Genomic DNA, 21,303 nt, shown 5'->3' on the forward strand with positions numbered 1-21,303 from the left:
GAACTTTGCACAGAGCTCAGTTATGCTAGTCCTGCCTCTAGCCCACGATGGCCATCTCTCAGTTTGCACCCCAGTTAAAAATACAGCTTCCCTGCTCTCTTTAAAGGATAACTCTGAGGGGCTGCCCAGGTGCTGCTCTGGGCGGGGGCGGAGAGGAAGAGAGGTTTATTCCTAGCCAGAGAGATGCCTTAAAATGGATTTACAAGAGCCACAAATGGGGAGAGCTCAGAATTGTAGAGCAGATGCAATGTCTTATCCTGGACCTCGAGAGCATGAGATACTGGGGCCCACATTTGTAAAATTTCAATTGGTATTCTATTGTTTAACAGCGCGATTAAAACTGTGATTAACTTTTTGAATTAACTGTGATTAATTGACATCCCTAGGCATTGCTGCGCTCAGCACCACGGGGCCTAACTGACTTAGGAGCCTAAGTGCATTTTCAAAAGGGGGTTAGGCACTTGGGATTTTGGTGCCTAAATCCCTTTTGAAAAGGAGTTTAGGCTCCTAAATCATTTAGGATTTTGAGCCCAGCAATGCCTAGAGATGTCAATTAATTGCAGTTAACTCAAAAAAAGTCAATCACAGTTTTAATTGCACTGTTAAATAATAGAATACCAATTGAAATATATTAAATATTTTGGATGTTTTTCTACATTTTCAAATATATTGATTTCTATTACAACACGGAACGCAAAGTGTACACTGCTCACTTCATATTGGGTTTTATTACAAATATTTGCACTGTAAAAATGATAAAAAATAGTATTTCCATTCACCTCACACAAGTACTGTAGTGCACTCTCTTAATCCTGAAAGTGCAACTTACAGATGTAGATTTCTTTTTGTTACATAACTGCACAAAAAACAAAACAATGCAAAACTTTAGAGCCTACAAGTCCACCCAGTCCTACTTCTTGATCAGCCAATCGCGAAGACAAACAAGTTTGTTTACTTTTATGGGAGATAATGCTGCCCACTTCTTATCTACAATGTCACCAGAAAGTGAGAACAGGCATTTGCATGGGACTTTTGTAGCCGGCATTGCAAGGTATTTATGTGCCAGGTATGCTAAACAATCGTATGCCCCTTCATACTTCGGCCACCATTCCAGAGGACATGCTTCCATGCTGAGGACACTCATTAAAAAAATAATGCGTTAATTAAATTTGTGACTGAACTCCTCAGTGGAGAATTGTATGTCTCCAACTCTGTTTTACCCACATTCTGCCATATATTTCATGTTCTAGCAGTTTCGGATGACGACTCAGCCCATGTTGTTCATTTTAAGAACACTTTCACAAAACGCAAAGGTGGTACCAATGTGAGATTTCTAAAGATAGTTACAGCACTCGACCCAAGGTTTGAGAATCTGAAGTGCCTTCCAAAATCTGAGAGGGACGAGGTGTGAAGCATGCTTTCAGAAGTCTTAAAAGAGCAACGCTCTGATGCAGAAACTACAGAACCCGAACCACCAAAAAAAGAAAATCAACCTTCTGCTGGTGGCATCTGACCGAGAGAATGAAAATGAACATGCGTGGGTCCACACTGCTTTGGATTGTTATTGAGCAGAAACTGTCATCAGCATGGACGCATGTCCCCTGGAATGGTGGTTGAAGCATGAAAGGACATATCAAGCTTTAGCTCATCTGGCATGTAAATATCTTGCGATACCCGCTACAATTGTTTTCACTTTCAGGTGACATTGTGAACAAGAAACGGGCAGCATTATCTCCTGCAAATGTAAACAAACTTGTTTGTCTGAGTGATTGGCTGTACAAGAAGTAGGATGAATGGACTTGTAGGCTCTAACGTTTTACATTGTTTTGTTTTTGAATGCAGTTATTTTTTGTACATAATTCTACATTTGTAAGTTCAACTTTCATGACAAAGAGATTGCACTACAGTACTTGTAAGTAAGTGAATTGAAAAATACTATTTTTTTTTACAGTGCAAATATTTGTAATCAGAAATATAAAGTGAGCACTGCACACTTTGTATTTTGTGTTGTAACTGAAATCAATATATTTGAAAATGAAGAAAAACATCCAAAAATATTTAAATAAATGGTATTCTATTATTGTTTAATGGCGCGATTAATCTTTTTAATCACTTGACAGCCCTACTAAATACCTTTCCAAATCTGGGCCCGGGGGTATCTCATTTTTCCCTACTCACGCGTCACAAGGTCAAAGCACTTCTTCTCCTCCGGGTGAGGTCTCACTTGGCAGGTCAGCAGGTTCAGCTTCACGGGAGGCCGGTTGATCTGGGAGAGGAGGAGAGCGGGCAGGTGAAATGGAAAGTGAAGAGAGCCAGAAGGACTGGGGTGCCAGTCGCTGTTTAGGAACACAGCCATTGTCAGACAGGATCAGACCCGGGCTTCATCTAGTCTCCAGCAGCGACCGGCACCAGATGCAAGAACCTGACATTAGAGAGATGTGGGATCATCTTCTCCCTAACCTCTAATAGTCCAAGACTGGAGGGGCAGTACAGCCTAGTGGTATCACACTGCACTGGGACTCAGGACACCCAGCTTCTATTCCCAGCTCTGCCGCTCACCTGCTGGCTGATATTGGAGAAGTCACTGCCCCCTCTCTGTTCCTCAGTTTCCCCCACATGTAGAACAGGGATAATAAGCTCATCTACTGATGAAAAGGCATTACAAAAGACCTCGAGGTTTTCCAGCGTTTGGGCCAGCATTAACTATGCTAACTCTGGATATTCTTGTTATCTACCGAAATGCCCAGGCCCCCTTGGAATCTTGCTGAATCTTCTTTTGCAGAAGAATCTGAGCCAGGGCAGTTTTTAAGTTGCATTTTACTCCCTCTACCTCTAGAGGGCAGCCATTCTTTCTACCTGAAGTTTCTACCGATTGTCTAGTCTGGAACCTCAAGGCATCACTTATGCTCCCTACCTGAAAAGGTGATAGAAAACCTTCTCCAGCATGTTCTCTCTCTCTCTGTCTGTCTCATTTGTTTATGTCAGATGAAGTTGTTATAATGCACCCAGTTTGGGGTTGCTTTACAAATCCCAAGGCTGAGTGGAGTTTACCAGAAGTTTAATGCACCAGAGCTCTAAGCAAACCTTGGCAGAGTTATGGACTTGCATGTGGAGGAGGCATAGATTCAGGGGCCAGATGGACCCCTAGGAAACAAACCAGCCAACCTTTGCACAGCTCTGTATGCCATTTTGAGATAAACTGGCAGCTCCCCTTCCCACTGAGACACACATAAGGAGCAGGGGATGAAGAGGTACAGACTGATCCTTTAAGTGTAAGCTAAAAGGTTACCATCAGTAGGCACATGCTCTCGGGCTGCGATTTGGATGCCTGTTCGCGTACCCATTCATAGGAGGTGCAGTTCACCACACAGGCTTGAATGGATTTAATCTACAGTCTCCATAGCCATAAACAATCCCTTGTTAGGACAGCTCCATGGTAGGCTGAACCCAAGCCCCACCCATCCGCCAGCGCCCGGCGCTGGGCCTTACCGTGCTGTGCGAGATGGTGAGGCAGCCATACTTCACGCCACACTTCCTCTTCTGCCACACTTTCCGGATTCTAGGACAGGCAGAGAGAAGGGAGTGAGGGTCCATTTTGTACCCCTGATACCCAGCTTCTCCAACAGCCCTGGTGACCCCCACGGCCCCTCATCTCGCTGATGGGCTTTAGTGGGGAGTATCGCTTCCTGGGTTAACGTAGCACTTCCTTTAACTCACCCGATGGAGAAATACTCCTCGGAGCCCTGCTCAAACCCTCTGACTGCCCAGTCTTCTCAGTCCGCCTTCTCTGTTCACACCAAGTGCCTCATCCCTTCCCTTAAACCCGACGCACGCCTCTAAGAGCCTTCTTCCCTCAGTGCCTGAGGCATTTCCTACCCCAACGGTTGGCCCATTGTACACAGGTGAAACTCTTCCTTCTCCTTGGCAGACTGCTGCTCCCATTAGGCAGCGGCTTGCTATGCCCGTAGCATGGACCTTCTTCCTTTTCAAAGGGAATTTGGTGACAGGCTGGTAACCCTGGAGACTGAAGTCCAGGAGAGATGCTTGCAGCATAGGCTTCCTTACCAGTCCTGTGCCGAAAGGACCACATCTTGGGACAGTTCATCTCCATCAGGCGCTGGCCTCTCTGCTGAGGTTCCCAATGTGGGTAGCAATTAGTGCCAGGCTTGGACAGGACTTGCGTGGGATGTGGACACCTGTCCACTAGGAAATGGACTGACGCCACCAAATCATTTCAAACCTGACTCCTAATAGACATCAGCTACGGAGGAGGGTCACTCCTGAGCTGGGCTACTTCCAAACCAGAGTCCTGTCCCAGGCTCCATATCTTATCAACCCACCAACCATCCAGCCCCCCGTTCCATTTTTTTCCTTTCCACCCCAAAGGATCCCAGATGCAGGTACGTCCACACAGCAGCTGGCAAGCGTAATTTCTAACGGGTGCGTACTCACTAGCTCTGCTCCAGCAAGTGACTAACAATAGCAGCGTGGCTGTGACGACCGGCAGCTTGTGCTAGCTGCCTGACTCCATACCCACGGGGTCGGGCGGGACGGTGCTTGGGTAGCTAGCCCAGGCCACGCAGCCACGCTTCTCGAGAGGAGCTAGTGCATTTACGTCGACCTGAGCTGGGAAGTCCACCTCCCAGCTGCTGTGTGGACATCCCCTGCGTGCAAGCACGTGGACTGGGCAGAGACACAAGGGCTTTCGAGGATTCACAGTTTTAAGGCCAGAAGGGACCATTAGGATCATCTGGTCTGAACACCTGCATGGCCCACACCAAAGAATCTCCCCAAGTAATTCCTGCATCACTTGATCCTTCAACAGCCTCGTCCTACGGCCACCGGCCTTCCCAGAGAACATCAGCTCTTAATGAGCACGTGAAGAGTCTATCTGAAACGGGAGCCAGCAGGCGCCAGTTCGTACGCACCCATCGCTTTTCTTGCACAGAAAGCCCGACTTCTCTGTCCCGTACTGCTTGTTCCCTTGGTGCTGGTGGATGCTGTAGCCGCTGCCAGAGTTCTTCCTGAGAAGGTTTTCCTGAACTCACCAAGGACAGAACAAAAATATAAATATAGATATTCGGAGCATAGGCCTCAGGGTCTGTTTCTTTGCTGCATCACAGCCCTCTTGCCCTGCTAGGGCCTGATCCTGCAGGATTGGGCCAGCACGGAACGCCCCAGACCTTCCTCTTAATGTTGTCCGCAGCACCTCCAAACGCCCTCCAACTTTATTATGGCCACTTGGAGAATCATTTAGAGCTCCACCATCCTGACTTCCCGGGGCCTTCTCCTTGATAGCGAACTTCTCCTTTCCCATCAACTTTCTTCCCTTCGGAACCTCTGGGACACTTGTCTTGCCCTTCTGGCCAGCCTCACCCAGCCTCTGACTGCTTGCAGGTCAGTTCCTGACCCTTTCCTACCACCACTGTGACACCACCCAGGTGGCTAGCGACGCATACCCGCTCCCAATCATGGATCCTCTCCTCCCACATGGCATCATCACGCTCTCAAGGCTGAGCTCTCAGCTCGGTCTCTGATGCCCAGGAAGGCCCACTGAAGGCCGGAGGAGCCCTTCCATTGATTTCAGTCGGCTTTGGATTGGTTCCCATTCTGCCTACCCACCTGCCTCCACTCTGGCTGCTCCTGGCTACCCTGGGGAAAGTCAATGGGTAACAGGGCTGTGTCTCTCTGTAGAAAATCCAAGGTAGGACACTCATCAGGAGGCCTAGATCCGACTCTGTTGGCTATTCCCTCACTGTGCTAGGCCCCTTCGTTGCCTAGCAGAGTGGGGGAATAGGCCAAGAGCCTCACCTCTTTGTTCTCCAGCTGCAGGATGCCTCGGAGGGAGTCACGGATCTGAGTGAGCTCCTTCACCTCCTCCTCCTGGGCCTGGTGCAGCTGAAAAGAAAAAGCAGCAGAAGACTTTAATATGATCATCCATGTTACTGCCATCCTGAGCCTCTCCATCCTCAACAACATGGGGAGCAGAGTGCAGGGAGGCGGGTGGTCATCTCTCTGAAGTAGGGCAAGAACATAGGAACTGCCAGGCTGGATCAGAACAGGGCCCGGTATCGGATCTCCTAAATGGGGACAGTGGCAGAGTTGGTTCTCATGTATCCACTCGTTCACAGACACGCTCACAGAATGTATAGTAGATTGGAGAGGTCTGATTTTCTGTTACAAGAAGTTATGCTGGTTTATGCTATGGTGGTATATCCATTTGGATGATTTAAAATTCCCCCTACATTGCTCCGGCAAGCACTGTGCACATACAGCACTAGCCCCCTAGGGCCCCTATGAGCAATGTGTTCTCGTTACCACTTCATCCAGTTTTCCTAGTACTTTAGCAAGGCTCGCTGCTCTGATTCATAGGACCACCCGCAGCACCTTTTGGAACTGTAGCTGGACTCCAGTGTGTTTTCTCTTGCAAGTTCATAGATCCTTTGAAGTCCATTGTAGGGAACAAAGTAAAGGGCCCGATCCAAAGATGTGCGGAGCATCTGCAACCCGTGGCTGAGAATACTTACTGCATGTAAAGAGGCGGCGAGCTTCTCAATGAAAGGGTAGAGATTCTGAGCAGCCTTCCAGCCATCTTGGAAGAAACTGAGCGAGAGAAAAATGTCAGCCAACGGCATCGCAACACCATTCATCAGCCATGGCCAGGTCCTTCACAGCCAGCTACGAGAAACCTGCTGTCAGCACTCGGGAGTTCCTACCACGCTGGCCCTCTCAGCCAGCGCTCACCAAGAACACCGTCAATCAAGGTCATGCTAAGGCTCCCAGTGAGCCATAGTCACTCTGCCTGATGGCCTGAAGGAGAGGGGGTTCAGAATCTACAGACCACCTCCAAACCCAATGGTCCCATTCACATTGTGCCTATAGACATTCAGCTTACAGCAGCTCGAGTATAAGCTTGTGATGCACCCAATGTGCTTCGCAGGGGCAGAGAGGGCAGGTAAGACTCCTTCCCATCCCTGAAATGGATCACCAGATCACTCCCTTCTCATTACAATCAGCCAGGATGGTGGGCTGAGGCCGAGCCTCTCACCTCTCATCATTCAGGGCTTCATGCCACTGCAAGACATATAAGCTCAAACTCCACTCAGTTCTTCTAGCCTCGTTCCGGAGTGACTCAAGAATATGGCACAGATTTGTTCTAAAACCAGAGTCCCAGATCTGAACACCTCCACATTTGGGGATGTTGGAAATCCAGGACTGGATGAAAGTTTTATATGACAGCCTCATCTCCTATATTGTTCTGAAGCAGCCTCCACTAGAGACAGGGACAGGGTCGAGAGGTCAGCTGCCATGGATTGTACTCCCAGCTCTGCCACTGAACTACTGTGTGGCCTTGGGCATGTCCCCTCACTGTGCCTCGGTTTCCCTATCTGTAAAATGGAGGATCACACTGAGATCCTCAGATGAAAAGTGCTCTTCAAAGTATCATTAATGCAATACAAAAATGAGTTTGGAATTAATGCAATTAATACTAAAATATTACACATTAATGCAACTAAGTGCTATTAGGGTAATTTCGCTCTGCAGAGAGGGATTGCTTTAGTAATGGACTAGTGACACTAAACAAAATAGCCGGTCACTGGACACAGCACCAGTAAAATACCCTTTTCTGTGGCCCTTGAGCACATGCTTAATGTCTCCCATATTCAGCAAAAGCATGTGCTTAAATTAAACTCCATGGGGATTCGTTTCTCTCTAGCTACTGGGAGTTACAGCAAATGAGGGCAAACTGGCAAGTCTAGAGTTCTGCTCCAGGAAGCGACATCGCCATCTCACAGGCCGTGCCGAGTGGGGTGGTACCTACTTATGTTGCGCATGGAAAAACTTGATCAGGCTCTGCAGGAAGTCTGGACCTTGCTTCGTCTGGCTCTCGTTAGCTTTCAGCAGGTACTAGAGAGGGAGAAGAGATACCGAGTTAGGATGTCGATGAGGGACTCCTCAAACGCTGGACTAGCTCAGAGGGGAGAACTGGAAGACGCCAGATTTTTCAGAAGTCCGAGTCTTCTTTTTGCCATACGGCCAGTTCTTTCGTGGTCCGATTCAGGTCTGGAAACGGTGACACCTCTAGATGAGCCTGAACGGCAAAGTTCAGATCCAGAGCTGGGTGTGAACTTACCCCCGAGTCCAGAGCGTTTTGGTTCAGGTCCCATCCGCTGCGTAGCCAGGTGGAGGGAACAGGGGGAGCGATCCAAAGAAGAGGGGCCACCCGCTGCGGCACTTTTACTCCCCCGGCGGCGCGCCGGGGGCCGGCCTCACTCGCGCCGGGTGTCTGCAGCCGCACTGAAGGTGCCGCCAGCGGGGGAGTAGAAGTGCCGCAGCGGGTGGCGCCTTTTTTGGGGATCGCTCCCCTTGTTCCCTCAACAGGGGAAAATTTAAAAGGGGCCAAGACATTCACAAGGCGCCACTTGTGCTCAGTGGGGGAGCGGCCGCTGCCCCGCTCCCCCCAGCTACGCCACTGGGTCCCATCTCCAGCGGAAACCCTCTGAGAGCCAAGTGAAAAAGCGGCCAGTTAAACTAGGCTTTGCCCAGCCAGATGAGTGGTGTCACGCACAGTGAAAGCAATCCCCGTCATTTTGCACATCAGTTCAAGATCCACCAGAGCTGCCGCTAAAGCTTGGTCTCAGCTACAAAAAGCAGTTGTGTTTCACGAACACGGGCTCGAGAAGCCCAGCCTAAACACCATGACTTTTCCTAGTGCAACACTGACACATGTAACTCAATTTTAGCAGGTCAAGCGATAACCTAGGTCTCTGAAGGCTGTTGTGCTTTCCTTCCCTTGGAAAACCCAAAGATGCGGACTGGGAGCGCTCTCAGCACCCAAAGGTCAAGGATTGGATCTGTGGGATTTTAACAAAGAGCGTTTTTCTCGCAAGTGTTTGTTAAGTTTTGAGTTCAATACTATGTTAACCAAAAACAATATAATTTTAAAACAAACAGCCCACATAAAAACATTATTCCTCCTTTCAATTAATCAGGTTTTACTTGTATAGTAGCTACAGTGGCATTAACCTAATAGTTCTTCAGTCATCCAGAGAGAGAGGAAAAAAAAACAAGAACTTTTAGGTCTTCTTCATGTAAAAAGGGCACAATCCCATTTTCAGCTAACGCAGCTGTCAGTGGCTCTCAGCATTAGGCTGATGATGAATTTCTTCCACTCCAATTTTATTTTCTCATAGAAATGGCCACAGTGGATCAAACTGGGGTCCATTTAACCCAATATCCTGTCTCCAGCAGTGACCAGCAGCATCAGAAGGAGGAGCAAGAAACCCTGTAGATCATGAATAACCTGCCCCCCAAGGTTATAGTTAGAAGTTGGCCTATGCCCTGAAGCATGAGGATTTAAATCCTCATCACACTCTGGGTGGTCTCATTGTCCATATAAATGTTCAATCCTTTTTACAATCCAGCAGAGCTCTTGGGTTCACTGGCCTTTTTCTAAGTAGCACAGCGTTGCAACGGCAAAGCCGGCGCTGGGCTTGGTTCGGTTCATGCCCCTGGAAGACGAGGTAGCAGTGAAGGGGTTAAGGTGGCTCTCATTAGGAAGCTCCTGTGCCCGTGTATTTTGGAGGCAAGGAGCATGAGGAGGCCAGGGGGAAAGGGTTGTGTGACGAGCTGGATTCTCTTTTTATACCGTCTCCAAGATGGCGGCAGAGTAGAGCGTTACAGTCGGGCAAGGGCGGGGAGATTTTTATTTCTCCGTCCTTGCCAGGAGCACAGCTGGAGAAATATGTCGTGAGCCCAGAAAAGGGGGCATGGAGGATTGGTGTAATGGGCCAGAGCAGAGCTATAGAGAGCCTTTGTTCGAGATGGGGGGGGTGAGCGAGAGATAAAGAGGGAATATAGCTTTAATGGGCGGTACTGCTGTCGAGTGCTCAGAGGAGAAGATTGGGACTCCTGGATTCTCTTTCTGGCTCTGAGAAGGGAGTGATGTGTCTAGTGATTAGAGCACGAGGAGGCAGGACTCCTGGGGGGAGGGGGAGTGTCTATTCTTGGCTCTGCCACCGACTCCCTGGGAGACCTTGGGCAAATCACTTCACCGCTCTGTGCCTCAGTTTCCCCCTCCACAAAGCAGAAATTATACTTCCCTGCCTTGTGAGGTTAAATGAATTCTTTGATGAAAGCAGGAGCCTGGGGATGCAGCAGCTGCTGTCAGAGCATGCCCTGGTCACAAACAGCGGGTCAGCGATCACCAGGTGGTCTGGAGCTGATCACTCACCAGACAGACCCCAAAGACGGGAGGGGGGGGTGGGAAATGCAGCCATGGGCACGTGACATTTTCCCCTCCTTGTCCCCAGACCGTGACACCTCCCAAAGGACGAACAGGCCGTGGCTGGAGGCGCATGACTCGGAACTGCCAGCACTTGCAATGCATGCTGCTGGGGCGGGGGTGGGGAGGCGCAGGTTCCATGGATCCTGGCCCCGCGCTCTCAATCCATCCCCCACGCAAACTGGGTGCCAACACCGGAACATTTGGCCACGAGGACTTATAAAATACCGGCCAGAAAAGCCACATACAGGTTCAGACTGGAATGGGGACTGCCCGGCTATGTGTCAGACCCTGTACAGCTAACCAGGAGCGGAGGTTCCTTGGTTTTGGTACTCCCAAGGGTATGAGATAGACTGAACTACAGGGCTGAGGGGAACAGGTCCTAAACCCGCCCAGGGATAAAACTGAGCCGAGGGTGAAATCAAATAGCCCTAATGTAGCACAGCAGGTACACGGGGGAGCACCGCACCGGGCGGGGGTCGGCTGTGAGATCCCGTGCATGCATCTTCTCTCTTTTTCCACTGCAGCCCCTGGAACAAAGCCCCTCCCTGCGGCTGCACTGCGAACACTGAGTGTTTCCATGTGCTGTTATTTATTTAACAGTGAAGCTATTCAAAGGGATGACTCAGTCCCTGGCTCACCCCCCAGAGCTCCAGCCCTCCACGTAGCCCAAAACCACAACAAGGAATGCAAGCTGCCACCGCTCCATGGCTCTTTCACTTTCCCCTCAGCCCCATCAGCAGCTCGCAAGATCCTCCCCCTCCACTCGCCAGCCCTGCCAGGATCTGGCCACATGGGCGGCCCACTCCGCAGCCATAGCCTGACACTCAGTTCTGGATATGGCAGCTGAAGCTCGTTGGGGACCCGCTCCAGGTGCAAACACTAACCATGGACCATTCCCTAAGGTGCACTTTTCTTCAGACCTGTCCTCTGTGAGGATGTTGTCTCGTGGATAGGGACGGGGATGTTGTCTCGTGGATAGGGACTCCTGTGTGCTGTTCCCAGATCTAGGAGGGGTGTGGCTCTAGTGGTTGGAGCAGGGATTAGGAAGTCAGGACTCCTGGGTTCCTTTCTTGTTTCCAGGAGGGCAATACTGACTAGTAGTTAAAGCAGGGGAGTAGGCAGCAGGAATCCTGGGTTCCACCGCTTACCGGCTGCGTAACCTGGTTTGCTCAGCTGTTAGACTGGGATAATCATGATCGCCAAGCTGGCAGGGCTAGTTTGAGGCTTGACTCACTAACATTTGCTTCCAACACCGATGAAAGGCAATGCAGACATGCAAAGTGTTATCGCACAAGGCTGAAATCCTCCCCTCTTGGTAAATCACTCCTGGGATTTCCCCTGGCTCTTCCACCCCCGCTGGAGCAGGAATCTCTCGCTCTCACCTGATTTCTGGCTTTTCCTCACAGACTGGCCAGGACATGCAAAACGACAGATCCACACATGCCCCCCCAAAATAGCACACAATTGCATTTGTGCGGGCTTCACAAGCGTGAGCACAAACTTGGCCCCGGGCCGTGCAAGCAGCTCCTAAGATGCCGAGCTCGTCGTTAGCAGCACTAACTCCAGCTTTGCAGATACCGTGCGCAGTCATAGGAACAGCTGGGACACAGCCGGGTGGCTATTGGTGCGCGGGACATCTTCCCAGAGAGAAGCGCAAAGATCCCCAGTCAAACACCTGGCCCTGAGTTCTGGGGAGGGTCTGGCCCCAATGAGAGATTTTTTTTCTTTCTTGCAAACAGTCCCTGCTGTGGGACAAAGCGAACGGGAAGCAACTCAGCTTGCCATGGGCTTTGCAAGGGAAAGACAATGGTAGCGACTCAAGCAGAGGTGGCCCTCCGCACCCAGAGCGAGATGGGGCTGGCACGAACCCTCGAGACACACGCCAGATCTAAAGGTGTTAAAGAGAGTCAGGTCAAGGCAGATTCCTAGCACTGGCTGGAGACCACTGGGGCTGGGGGGGCGCCCGAAGCAGCAGGAGAGAGTTTTGAGTGTCAGAGAGATTGGGATATTGCCCACAGCTGGGCTGTACTCACCTTGCACTGTGAAGGGCAGGCCAGGGCCCAGGGGACTGGGCTCAAGGGGCTCCATACTCAGACAGGAAGCCGTGAGGCTCCCTAACCCGTGGCCAGGATGGGGCGCTCCAGCACTTAGGCCAAGGGGGTGGAGGTGGGGGAGAAGGAGCCCCCAGCAGCAGGGATGATGGTTGGGAGGAGGGAAGAGATGGGAACCTGCCCATTCACGCCCTTGGCCTGTTTTCCTAGCGCTCCCTGCTACCAGGTCCCCATGGCTGGGAACCAGGGGAGGGACACGAATTTTAGCCAGTGGTCTGGATACAGGCAAGGCAGGGCGGGCACAAGGCCTAGCAAGGCTGGCAGACAGGAGGCAGGTTGAGAGGTGAGGGCTAGCAGCGCACAGAGGGGTGGAGTGGCTGTTGCAGAGGAATGCAGACAAGGAGCGTATCCCAGTTCTAAGAGAGACATGGGCCTAAGCCCTCCTTGCCCCACACACCCCGACATGCAAGAGTTGATCCCTTGGCATATTTCTCCAGCACCCATCCCTGAAGTATCCAAGCAACGATGGCTGCTTGGTAGTGTAACCGACGGCCGATTTACTCCTTCGTCCGCTTTGATTTTTTTCTACAGATCACTGGGTTCTTCCACCAGAAAGTGCCCTGGCTAGAGCTAAGGAAGGATGGCCCAGTGGTTAAGGCACTGGACTGGGATTAGGAGGGCTGGGTTCAATTCCTGGCCCTGCCACAGACTCCCTGAGTGAGACTGCGGGCAAGTCTCTGCGCACCTCAACTCCCCATCCTAACTGATCCTTCCCTTCCTGACAAGGCAGTGACGTACTGTGCGTGAAGAGATCAGATACCATGGGGACCACAGGAGTGTAGAGAGCCTCAGAACCCCCAGCTTCACCAGATAAAAGCACCCACGGCTGCTCCAGGCCCTATTGCCCTCCCCAGCTCCATTCTCCAGCACGGAAAGGCCCATCACCTCGCACATCTGAAGCTGGAACATCCGGCGCTCCTTCTGTGTCTCCTCAGCGATTTCCGCTGGCGACGGCTCCGCCTGGATGACGCCCGCTATCCGGGCTCGCTCCTTCTCCTTTTCGATCTTTGCTCTGCGGAGACAGGACAGCCAGAGGCAAGAGTCAAGACTGATCCAACCTCCTGTGCTCTTGGATTACTCCCAAGTTCTTGTTGGCAAGACCCATTTGGGAGAGGCACCCACTGGGAGAGGCAAAACTCTGAGCTTCCCCCTCAGCCAACTCTCCTGCACTGGTCCATACAGCCCCATCATAGAACCACGGGGTTAGAAGGGACAGCAAGGGTCATCTAGTCTAACCCCCGCCAAGATGCAGGATCATTCTCTACAGCGCCTCCTGCTAGGAGGGGCTGGAGGAGCCAGGAGATTCCCCCAAGCCAGCTCTCCTGCCCCAATCTCCTTTTAGTGCTCAACACCCAGATGGCATTAACCAGCGACTTATGCTGGAGCCTGGCCAGTCGGGAGCCTGCAGTTTACAGCCGGTGACCTCGTTTGCTGCCAGGATCCGGCCACCTCCCAAGCTGCGGCCCCCACACAAAACCCCTTTGTTTAGAGGAGGAGGATCAGCCTGTTCCTGCCAGAGGCAACGCGACTACTTACACTTTGGTCTCATAATCCTTCCAGGCCTTCTCAATCTGCTTCTTGTAATCCTGCGACACAGAGGGAGCAGCAATTAGCCAGGGCAGCGCCGCAGGAAAGTCAGGGACCAATCCTACTTGGCAAGGAAAAGGGCAGGCGGGCACAGAGCAGGCCTATCTCCCCCTCCTCCCAATGCAGAGCAGGGCTGGACAGCACTGCGCATCCTTTGCTATTCTTGCGTTAGGCTCTGTACACAGTGTGACGTTGCACTCCAGATGCTTTATAAAAATATGTTTATAAGCATGACTATGATATAACTGGAATATGCTTTATGCAAAAGGTCTGTTGTAAGGTATCATTACAAAGCTTATAATCTACTGAGTGTGGTCATCCTATTTGTATGAATGTATCATTCTTGTACCTGAAACTAGGAATATGTAGCATAACTCTGAGGTCCTACTGTAATTATGCAAAGTGTGGGCCATTAATGTTGGTTTAGAATCTTGATGGCTCCCATTGACTAGAGCAATTGATTCGAAATGGTTTATTTATCTGCAGGCCTTCCTGTGTACCTGCGGGCCAGCCCTGGAAGAATGGAGGGGGTATCACAGGACATGTGACCATGTCACAGGATACTGGAATCCATTTTAAACCTGATGCTTTTCCATTTAGAAGGAGGGGTGGAAACCCAGAGAGACAAAAGATTCCCGCCTTGTGCCAAAGATATAAAAGGGGGTGGAACAGAACAAAAGGGGTCCCAGTCATGAGAAAGCCCCTGCTTTTCACCTAAGATGCCTGCTGGAACTAACAAGAACTGTACCAAGGGAAAGGATTGGGCCCAGACTAGGAAGGAGTCTAGTCTGTGAAATAAACTTATTGGAACAGCTCTGAGGGTGAGATTTACCTGTAATCGGTTTCTTAATGTATTAGACTTAAACTTGCATGTTTTGTTTTATTTTACATGGTAACTTACTTTGTTCCGTCTGTTATTACTTGAAACCATTTAAATCCTACTTTTATACTTAATAAAATATCACTTTTGTTTATTAATAAACCCAGAGTAAGTGACTAATACCTGGGGGCACAAATAGCTGTGCATCTCTCTCTATCAGTGTTATAGAGGGCAGACAATTTATGAGTTTACCCTGTATACACTCTATACAGAGTGAAACGGATTTATTTGGGGTTTGGACCCCATTGGGAGCTGGGTGTCCGGGTGCTGGAGATAGGTGACCTGATGAGCAGTTTTTGGTTAAACTCTGAAGCTTTGGGGCGTGTGGACCAGACCTGGGTGGGTGTTGCAGCAGGCTAGAGTGTCTGGCTCAACAAGGCAGGATTCTGGAGTCCCAACCTGGCAGGGTTCAGAGGTAAATTCAGCATGTCAGGTGACAGTCCCAAGGGGGTCTCTGAGACTACTGAGAGACCTTTCACATAAAGCATATTCCAGTTACATCATATTCACACTTAAACACATATTTTTATAAAGCATATGGAGTGCAACATCACACACAGCCCCATCCATTCACCTCCGTCCCAGCCTGCTGTCCCCACCACCACTATGATCCTGGGCTCCCCACACACTTCTGACTCTAGCAGAGCACAGATGTGGAAGCATGACCCAGCAGCGCTGCAGCCCCGAGGCCACTCCACCCCCACCGGAGTCAGGTCAGGGGGGACAGAGCTAGGGACAGCCCCCCCGGCTCAACACCCCCACCGATCAGGTGGCAGAAGAGACTGCCTGGTATTCTTAGTCCCCTTCCCCAAGGGATGGGGAGTAAGAAGATTGTTGGGTCCTCAGCCCCGCCCCACCACCAGGTACAGACCGGGTCACCCCGAAGCGGCACATCTGCTTCCCGGTGCCACGTCACAAGCCCTGCCATGTGAAGGGAGACGCTTTAATCAGATCACAAGGCAGAGGCGGAACCTGCAGAAAGCCCCATGTGAGTCTCAGCTCTTAGGGTCAGTTCTAGACAGCAGCGGAAGGCAAAGGCAGGGATGGATGGGAAAACGTGGTGGGTCGGGGGAGAAGTGGTTTGTTGAGGGACAACCAGCTTTTCACGCTACAGGAGACCCAAGAGCCAGAGTCCCCAGTCCAGAGGGACCCATTTGGCCGGCTCTCTCAGGGCGCAGCTCGGGAGGCGCCAAGGAGATGAGACCAGAGAGCCAGGGATGGGGGAGGGAGTTGCGGTTACCATTTTGCCAGCCTTATTTCTTCCCCTAGGCCCCTCCCTGAACCCCCTAACCCTGCACCCCCAGGGAGAAGGCTGTGCACACCCAGGCCACCCCGCTTGAGCCAGGTGTGCAAGACACTAGACATGTCGGCAGCACCCAGATCTGCCCGACCCCGGGGGACATTCACAACTTGCCCGAGGGCTGCAGCTGCTTCAGCCACAGCTCTGAGCTGCCCTCCAGAGAACGCCGGTGCAGGCCTGGCCTCCAGGATCCCCTCATGACAGGCACAGGGTGACAGGTTCCCAGGGCACAGGAAGACACGTCTCGTGTTCCCTAGGTATTAGCAGACTGGGGCCTGCTAGGAGCTGGAACTGGAGAGAGTAACAGCCCCTCACAGGCTTTAGCCCCGTATCACCTGCCAGCTGGGGAGAGGCCCTTACAGGAGAAGAGACAAACTCTGCTGCTGGCCGAGTCTGGCCCAAAGCAGAGTTAAGAGGTTGCTTTGGGGGGAAGGATCATCTCTTGGGAGAGGCCCTGGACTTGGGTCCAATCCCTGCCTCTGCCACAGGCTCCCTGTATGACCTTGGCCACCTTTTGATTGCTCCGTGCTTCAGCTTCCCAGACCAAAACAGAGACCAGGCTGCTCTAGTTACCCCATCGGCGCTCTGAGGCAGAGCCGGTCTCTCACCCCGTGTCTGTGCAGCTCCCAGCACAACGGTCCCAGCTCTCAGCTGGGACCTCCGGGCACTTATAAGCCACACAAGAATATTACTAACGCAACGCCCGGGAGATGCTCTTTGGTCTGGTCACTGCGGGCCCTGCTGCAGGGCTGGCTGTGGCCGGAGGGCCATGTGACTTGCTAGGCAGCTCTGTCTCCTTGCTGTGATCGAGGTGCGGAAGGAAAGTGCTTTGGCTGTGATGGGAACCCTGCTCCTTTGGTAGGGGGAAGGCAGAAGGCGCTCCAGTGTGGGGGGCTGCTCTGAGCAGTCCATAAAAGCCTTTGGCAATGAATAAGCAACAATAGCCAAGGCATCTCCCAACCTCAGATCCTGGGGTGATCGACACCCCCAGGGAGCAACTCTGAACTGTCCATGTCCCCACCCCAGCAGATGTCTACACAGTGTGTTGTAACGGGAACAGGGAGCTAAGGAAGGTCAGGGCTTTCCCTTCCTGACTCCCGAGATCTGTAGCAGGGCACCTTCCGAGATCCTCAGGAGGGGAGCCCATCTCCCACGGGTCTCAGGAGGCTGCCCGAACGCAGTGGGTATGAGCATGAGCCATTGCAGAGCCTCACAGAGGTGCTGCAATCAATCAAGGAGGAAACATAGGGGAGCCATCCACCATAGGTGGAAGGACCCACTCCTGGCAAGGGGTTGGACACACAAGAGCCAACCCCAGACAAGGACACAGCAACATTAAATGGCAGCCTTCCTTCCTGGGCTCCCCCCTGCCATCTTGCACCTCCCACATCAAGTGCCCACCACCTGAGTGGGATCTTACCAGCCGGCCATCTTTCAGCTGCCCCTTCAGCAGGCTCTCCATGGGGAAGGAGACGATGTTGTTCAGATTCTGCACCTGGAAAATCCAGCAAAACAAGGACTGGTTACAAAGCAGCTGGTGCAGGCCCCTCAGCCCCTAACGGCACCGGCTGCCCAGCCACTGCACCCATAGGACAATTGGTTTACCAGCTGTACCTTATTTAGCCACTAGGTGCCCCCAGGTGCTGGAGTATGTTCCAGGCAGGGTGCGACCCCTGGTAAACAAGGTAGACAAAACTGGTACTCAAGCTAGGTAGGGGCCTGTTGGTGTGTGCAACTGACTACAGAGGAACCGCCCCTGCTGATGGGTCCTGGAGTGCAAATGTCCCTTGGCGAATCTGGAGCTGGAGACTAGTGGACCCACTGCACGATGCTCCCTTCATCTCAATCTGGGGAATGACATCCTCTTGTTGAGACAGTATGTGGGCTGTATTTAAAAAGCATAGCCACGAGGCTTTGGCTGCACGACTTTCCTGTGGCAGGTTGTTCCATAGGCCATCTTAACACTGCAACTAATAATAGAAAATATCGCTCTGGGCTATTCATTCTTTGTATCATAGCAGTGACTGAAGGCCACAATGAGAGATTAGAGCAATGCCAAACACATATATTGAAAAGAAGGTCTCCGCCCTGAAGAGCTTACCAGCCAGGTTTAACAGGAGAGACAACAGAGGAGTACGGCAGCCAGACAAGGAAGTAACACTGGCTACCAGCAAGAGGATTACCATCAGATTACCTCACAGCACACCAGCGGCCTGACCTTAGACCAGTGTTTTGGAGGCATCACCGCAGCGGTGGGTTTAAAGGAAATCTTTGTATTACAATCGGGGCCTCTCGGCATTATGAAGCTCAGGGCATTGTTATTCTGGGTACTGCACAGACACTTAGTGAGAAACAGACAGGCCCTTCCCAAATTGCTCACAATCTAAACGGTCAGACAAAAGAGCAGGTGGGGAAACTGAGGCACAGAGCAACAAAGGGGCTTGCCCGAGAGCACACAGCAGGTCAGTGGCAGAGCCAGGCCTCCCAAATCTGAAACCAGTTCCATCCCTACCAGACCACAGCGTAACAGCCCTCTTCTCCTCCTCCCAGGACTGGACACAGGCAGGGTACACTGCACCCTGCAGCTTTGGGATCAAAGAGGTCAGGCAAGTCCCATCCCTGCTAAGTATTAAGAGCCAGGCAGGCTCTGGCCACCTGGGAGAGCTGGCATGGATTTAACCGTTAAGATGAGGGGGAAGGGCCCACTTTGTGCCAGATGTAGCTGGTTAGCTGGGCATGGCTGCAAGATGTCTGATGTGGGGCTGTTACCACAAACCACATCAGTGGGAGGTTAGTCCAAGCACCCCTCCCACCCCCATGCCACCCCGAAGGCAACGATCAAAGCAGTTCTCCAGCGGAGGAGAGCGGCACAAAATTAAACGCTGCAGCAGAGAGCGCGAGAAGCTGCCAGCACTGCTACACAAGCCTCTTCCCAGCATCGGAAGGAACCGGGAATGTCCCTCCGAGCAGGCTTCCAATGGGACACCAGCTCCCTGCAGCCAGAAGAGTTTCGGGGGACAGGAGGGGGAATAGGGGCAGTTTCAAACCATCACTGGGGTTCCTGTGTATCCTTCACTGGCATCTCTCACGTGACTGGGGGGACATCCATGTTGGAACGTGAAACCACAGCTCTGATCCCACATGCGGTGTTTTCCAGGGGTGCGGGTGGGGAAATGGGAGGGTTAGGACAGCAACCTCCAGCAGCTCAGAGATGGGGGGCAGGCGAAAAGGCCATCAACCATTCCGCACTTGATGTTGCGTTTTGACTGCAAGCCAGGAGGCTCAGCTGCAGAGGGAGGGTGGCCTAGTGGTTAGAGCCCTGGACTCAGGAGATCTGGGATGAATTCCTTGGTCCCCAGACTGTGTGTGATCTTGGCCAAGCCATTGGAACGCTCTGTGCCTCAGTTCCCCATCTGTAAAACAGGGATCGGAATCCTGCCCTACTTCCTCAGGGGAGGATAAACTCTTGAGTGTTTATGAGATGCTCACACAACCGGGATTTTAAGCTCTTTGGGACCAGAACCGTCTGTTTGTACAGCACCTAGCACAACGGAGCCTGATCCACGACTGAAGGGGTTCTTACCCACAGCCCTAATGCCAATGCCTGTGCCTTTCGCACTCTCACCGAAGAGTCACACGTGATGCCGGCCTATTAGGATAGCACCACTGATTTCCCCCCGCCTCTCAGATAGCCACCACTGATCTCCCCCCCTTTGACATTTAGCACTTTACAAATGCTAATTAACCCTCACAACCCCCGGGGAGACAGACAAATGTTGCATCCAATGAAGTGAGCTGTAGCTCAGGAAAGCTTACGCTCAAATAAATTTGCTAGTCTCTAAGGTGCCACAAGTCCTCCTTTTCTTTTTGCGGATACAGACTAACATGGCTAGTACTCTGAAACCAGACAAATGTTTGTTTGTTGGGGGGGGGGGGGTGGAACTGAGGCACAGAAAGCCAACACGACTTGAGAACGTTTGTAGAGAGCCAACAGTGGGGCTGGGAAATGGTCCCTCGAGTAGCCATCCCACACTGTAACTATGACGTCAGTCACTCTCCCTCCCAGAGATGGGAATGGAACCCAGGTGTCCTGACACCCAGTTCCTGCCTACTCTAACCACTAAACCACCACGCCTCATTATGAAGTGGTATTCGGGGCGGGGAATCTTGGGGGAGAGGGGAACTATTGGCCAAGGTTTGGATGGGGGGAGAGGGAAAGCAGAAACACTGGCAGAAAAAGAAAGTTAAAGCAAACCCAGAGGCCTTGGCTCACTGAGTCCGTGGAATCTGTGTCGCTTTCCAAGGCAAAGTGGGGAAGAGGAAATACTACAGGGAGACCAGGGGTGGAGGTGGCATAAACACTGCCAGGAATCTAGAAAGGAGCGGGATACATTGCACTGAGAAAACACGATTTACTGCTGAAAGTTACAAGCCTGCACACGCCCAGCTAGGCCAAAGGAATGCAGCCGGGGACCAGAGCCGCGACCCACACACAGAGCGCAGCCTGAAAGCATTGGGCTCCGGGGGGCTGACTGCAGCACGCAGAGGCAGGGGGCAACTCTGAACACAGCTGCTGGGATGGCTGTAGGTTGCCACCCCACTCACCCAGGCTCAGGCCTGGATTGGAGCCCAGGAATAGTCCAGCTTTCCTGGAAGGTCCCCATGACCCTATTTCAGCACTTTTCTCTTTAATCTGCTCCACTGGCTCAACTCACCCCTCCCCGAACACTTGACTCTGGCCTGGAATGGGGGGCTGAGAGTCAAGAGCGAGGGGTATGGCCAGAGCTGTGTGGGTCGGGGTGAGGAGGGAAGCCCAGGGGCTAGAATAGTAGGGGGGCTGCGGGTCAGGAATGAGGGGCATGGCCAGACTTATGTGGGTTGGGGGAGGAAGCCCAGGGGCTAGAATAGCAGGGGGGCTGTGGGTCGGGAGTGAGGGGCATGGCCAGAGCTGTGTGGGTCGGAGGGGGGAAGCCCAGGGCTCGGGGTCAGGATTGAGGGCCACTGGCAGGGCTGTGTTGCAAAGAGCAGGGGGGGCGTCTATGGCCCCATCCACCCACTCTGGGGCTCTAAAGCTCTCATCCCAATTTCGTAACCTGGCTTTCACCAAGCGACCAGCTTTCCGAGGGGCCAGTCCGGC

At 52.0% G+C, this 21,303-nt stretch overlaps 1 protein-coding gene across 5 annotated transcripts in view; it reads right to left on the reverse strand.

The window, feature by feature from the left end:
* The window catches only part of ASAP3 (ArfGAP with SH3 domain, ankyrin repeat and PH domain 3), a 68,346-nt gene that overhangs the window by 20,803 nt on the left and 26,240 nt on the right, over window positions 1-21,303 (reverse strand). For all 5 annotated transcript variants that reach the window (XR_006286545.1, XM_037881889.2, XM_037881888.2 and 2 more), the window contains exons 4-12: window positions 17,587-17,661; window positions 13,936-13,985; window positions 13,285-13,411; window positions 7,823-7,908; window positions 6,528-6,603; window positions 5,812-5,898; window positions 4,929-5,038; window positions 3,490-3,559; window positions 2,179-2,266 (exon numbers count right to left, since the gene is read on the reverse strand). Coding sequence is in view for 4 of the 5 variants with exons in the window: in XM_037881889.2 (XP_037737817.1) it covers window positions 2,179-2,266; window positions 3,490-3,559; window positions 4,929-5,038; window positions 5,812-5,898; window positions 6,528-6,603; window positions 7,823-7,908; window positions 13,285-13,411; window positions 13,936-13,985; window positions 17,587-17,661 (769 nt within the window). In the remaining variant the exon portion in view is untranslated. The remainder of the gene's footprint in view (window positions 1-2,178; window positions 2,267-3,489; window positions 3,560-4,928; window positions 5,039-5,811; window positions 5,899-6,527; window positions 6,604-7,822; window positions 7,909-13,284; window positions 13,412-13,935; window positions 13,986-17,586; window positions 17,662-21,303) is intronic.

Source organism: Chelonia mydas, chromosome 19 (genome assembly GCF_015237465.2).
Source record: "Chelonia mydas isolate rCheMyd1 chromosome 19, rCheMyd1.pri.v2, whole genome shotgun sequence".
Taxonomy (NCBI): Eukaryota; Metazoa; Chordata; order Testudines; family Cheloniidae; genus Chelonia; species Chelonia mydas.